This window comes from Pseudomyrmex gracilis, unplaced genomic scaffold (genome assembly GCF_002006095.1).
Source record: "Pseudomyrmex gracilis isolate BER0280 unplaced genomic scaffold, ASM200609v1 scaffold_4773, whole genome shotgun sequence".
Taxonomy (NCBI): domain Eukaryota; kingdom Metazoa; phylum Arthropoda; class Insecta; order Hymenoptera; family Formicidae; genus Pseudomyrmex; species Pseudomyrmex gracilis.
Window position 1 is genome coordinate 1 of NW_018025357.1, and position 3,412 is coordinate 3,412.

The 3,412-nt window shown below is 26.7% G+C and overlaps 1 protein-coding gene across 1 annotated transcript; it reads right to left on the minus strand.

Moving 5' to 3' along the window:
- Nucleotides 1-8: 8 nt before the first annotated feature.
- On the minus strand, nucleotides 9-3,405 carry LOC109863415. Its single transcript, XM_020443671.1, has 10 exons — nucleotides 3,107-3,405; nucleotides 2,748-2,990; nucleotides 2,574-2,672; nucleotides 2,156-2,269; nucleotides 1,911-2,018; nucleotides 1,477-1,575; nucleotides 1,240-1,329; nucleotides 876-1,102; nucleotides 511-670; nucleotides 9-186 (listed from the first exon to the last, which is right to left on the minus strand). The coding sequence occupies exons 1-10, from the start codon at nucleotides 3,387-3,389 to the stop codon at nucleotides 41-43; spliced, it is 1,569 nt and encodes a 522-aa protein (XP_020299260.1). The 5' UTR covers nucleotides 3,390-3,405; the 3' UTR covers nucleotides 9-40.
- Nucleotides 3,406-3,412: the final 7 nt, after the last annotated feature.

The following is a 3,412-nucleotide window of genomic DNA, read 5'->3' on the forward strand; positions in this document are numbered from 1 at the left end:
ACCAAAAAATCCTTGGAGAGCGGATTGTTACAGAAGAGAATCATTGTTTCCCTTCTGTATTTTGATCTTTTCTCCTTTTCTTTTCTTCCTCTCGATAGATGCGTTCCCGGGCATGTGCCAACCATATTTTAATTGTAGAAGACATCTGTTCATCTTTCGCAGATTCATGTGCGTTTCTTAAAACTTCTGCAAAAACAAATTTTCAAATTATTTTCTTATCAAAGAAAAAAATATTTTTATTTTTTGTCACAAGTTTGATACATAATGTGATTTAAATTAAGAAGTAATAATTAATTTTATTTTTCATATATTTATATAAATTTGATGCACAATTGAGAGGTTAATATTATTATTATCTATTTTAAAATTTTTCAAATTTCTTATAACAAAAACAAATTAACAGTATTAGTATTTACAAACATTCAAATTCAGAAAGAATTTTAGCATTTTGTAATATTAATAAAAAAGAAAAACATTTTTTAAGTCTTTATTTCTGATTATTGTACTTACTTAAAATTACTTGGCACAAATGTAGCTTTGAAAAATTTTTTTTTTGTTTGGCACCCTGCCAGCTGAATAATACCGCAACTTCATTGGAAACTATTTGTCTCATTAAACATAGGCACGATTGTTTAACTTCTTGTGCAGTTAATCGTGCTAACTGTCTGATCTAAAATAATAATGTTAAATAACCAAATTAATGCAAATATTATCAATGGTAAGTATAGCAATTGAAATAATTGTTTTTTTTCGAGGCGTTACTAAACATAATGCCTAATTAAAAAAGTGACTTTTTTAATTAGGAATTAACAATTTTTGCATTGTACAGTGTTATTCATTTTTAAAACAAACTTTGTAATATACAAGATATTTACCATTTCGTTTCGATACGAAATATCAGTTCCAAGTTTTGCTTCCATTGTGTCTAATTCGTTTTTATTTTTGATGGGGAGATCTTGAAAAATGTCAATTCTTTCCTGTTCTTCTGGTAGTGCCGTTGGCATCTTGTTGTCTACAAGTTGCTTTAGTCGTTTTGTGACGATATTTAGTTTTATTTCAAGATGCTGGAACTTTTGAATGACGTAGCGTTCAAAATCCGATGCTACAAAACGTTCAAATTACATTTATACGTAGTTATATTTATATATTTTGTAAACGGAAACTCTTTTTTATATAATTTTTAATGTATAAATTATTATTTATTGATTATTTTTAAATTATAATTATTTGTATACAAACCTCCTTCATATGTTTTGATTCCATTAAATCTTTTTGGAGAAGAGATATTTACAGTATTATCATTTGTCAACTTGTCATTGCGTTGTTCAACTGGAAACAATAGCAGAAACAATGCTATCACTAATCAAAATAATTTGAAGAAATTATAAACTTATATTTGCCAAAAATTAATTTAAAAAAATAGATGTATTAATATATACAAATTGTTTATGAATTATAAATTAATTGCATACCAACCTTCTTCACATATAACGATTGGACTCATTGATCGTCTTGAGGAAGGAACATTTTCATTGTGACAATCAATGTTTACAAACTTTTCAACACCTCGTTCTTCTGAAAACAATAAGAAAAATGATGTTATCATTGATATTTCAAAACAATTTTAAGACAACTTACATTAACAATAATTATATATATAATTTGTATTAAATGAAAATAAAACATATAAAATAGGAACCAATATTTCTTACAATGCATTCACATTCACATATTAACTATCAGTAAAATACGTATAATACATTTACTAAACATTTTCAGTATTCGCAGTGAATATCGGAATGCTGTCTATGTTATGTACATATATGTATGCATGCATACATACATACAAACGTACATGTATACACAAATACAATAAACACGCAAATGAAATTAAATAGCTTAATTCTAACCTTGATTGGAACTGAAATCCGAATTACTGGTGTATGGAAATAAATTTTTGGCCTGTTGACATTGAGAAATCAAAGTCCGTTCTTGTGCTTTTGAAGTATGTTGTGAATCTGTAGAAAATAGTTTAACATATCATTTAATATTCTGAAATTATTTAAACATACTAGTTTTATGTAAATAAAATTTTTTAAGTAATCGTAAAAAGTAGTAATTATATTTGGATGAATAAATTTATTTTTATACTAANCTTCTTTATACTTTTTGTCCGAATTTGCAAGAGGAACTATTTTTCTATTATACTGCCATTCACTTTCATTTTCACAATTTAGTGTACTGAATTTTTTAGTATTGCACTGTGAATCTGAAATTAAAATAAATATATAATGCATTATTTTTTTATTATTTCTCCATACAATTTTAATTAAATGTTTATTATATACCTACAGTATTGATATAATTAGGCCATAAAGATACACAACAAAATGTGTACCATAATAAATTAAATTTTCTTACTATAATAATATAATAAAATAAAGTAAGTTTCGAGTATTATAAGTAATAAAACTAAGAAAATAAATTATTAAAATAAAGAAATATAAAGCACTTATTCTTTTATCAAATCTATCTTGTTTAATTGTCATGTATTTGGATAAAAAATTACGTACAAAAATCCTCTTCTGCTGTTGCAGTACATGAACTGCAAGATGCAACGACGTTATCGTCTCGTGATGTCTTTATATCAATACTTGTAACATTCTTCAGATCTGTAATTCATGAAGCTTTTTATAACATTACATTTCGATTGTATTCTAATTTTATTCTTTAATCAAAGTTCTTACGTCTATGTAACTGAATTTCTCTCATTTTGGATGTTTTGTTCTCATTTTCTTTGGATGGAGGTTTTGGAAGGGATGAAACAACTTCTTCGTCAGACTCATCGTCGTCGTCATTAGAGCTTGAATATGATTTTGCAGCTCTTTGTTTCCGTGATTTTTTTAAATATTCCTCTTTTTCAGAAGACGTATTTACATCTGATAATTGCTCAGCTAGCTTTAACTTGGTTCGTGCTACTGAATAGTCGGCTGATAAAAATAATACAGTAATAAGCATCATTTTTTGCAATAGTAAACAAAGTAATAAATATATACATACTACATATTAAAATAAATCAGAAAAATGCAAATAATATATTACTTACAACATGTTGCATATATTTTCACAATAGGATGCTCCTGCCAAGTTGAATCGGGTTCTTCCAAATATCTTACTGCTTTGTCAAATCTGCTATTACTTATGTAACAATCTGGCCATTTGGCTCTCTTTAAATCGGTAGTCAACCAAGTTATAGGTATGATTTGAAGTCCGTCTAGAAATTCAACGATTACATACTTCTTCTTCTTATCGGCCATTCTGCGAGGAAAGGAATGAAAATCAAGTATTGCAATGTATAAGAGGAAAAATGGCAAACTTGTTGTTTTCATCTGGAAATTTAACGTTTTTTTTT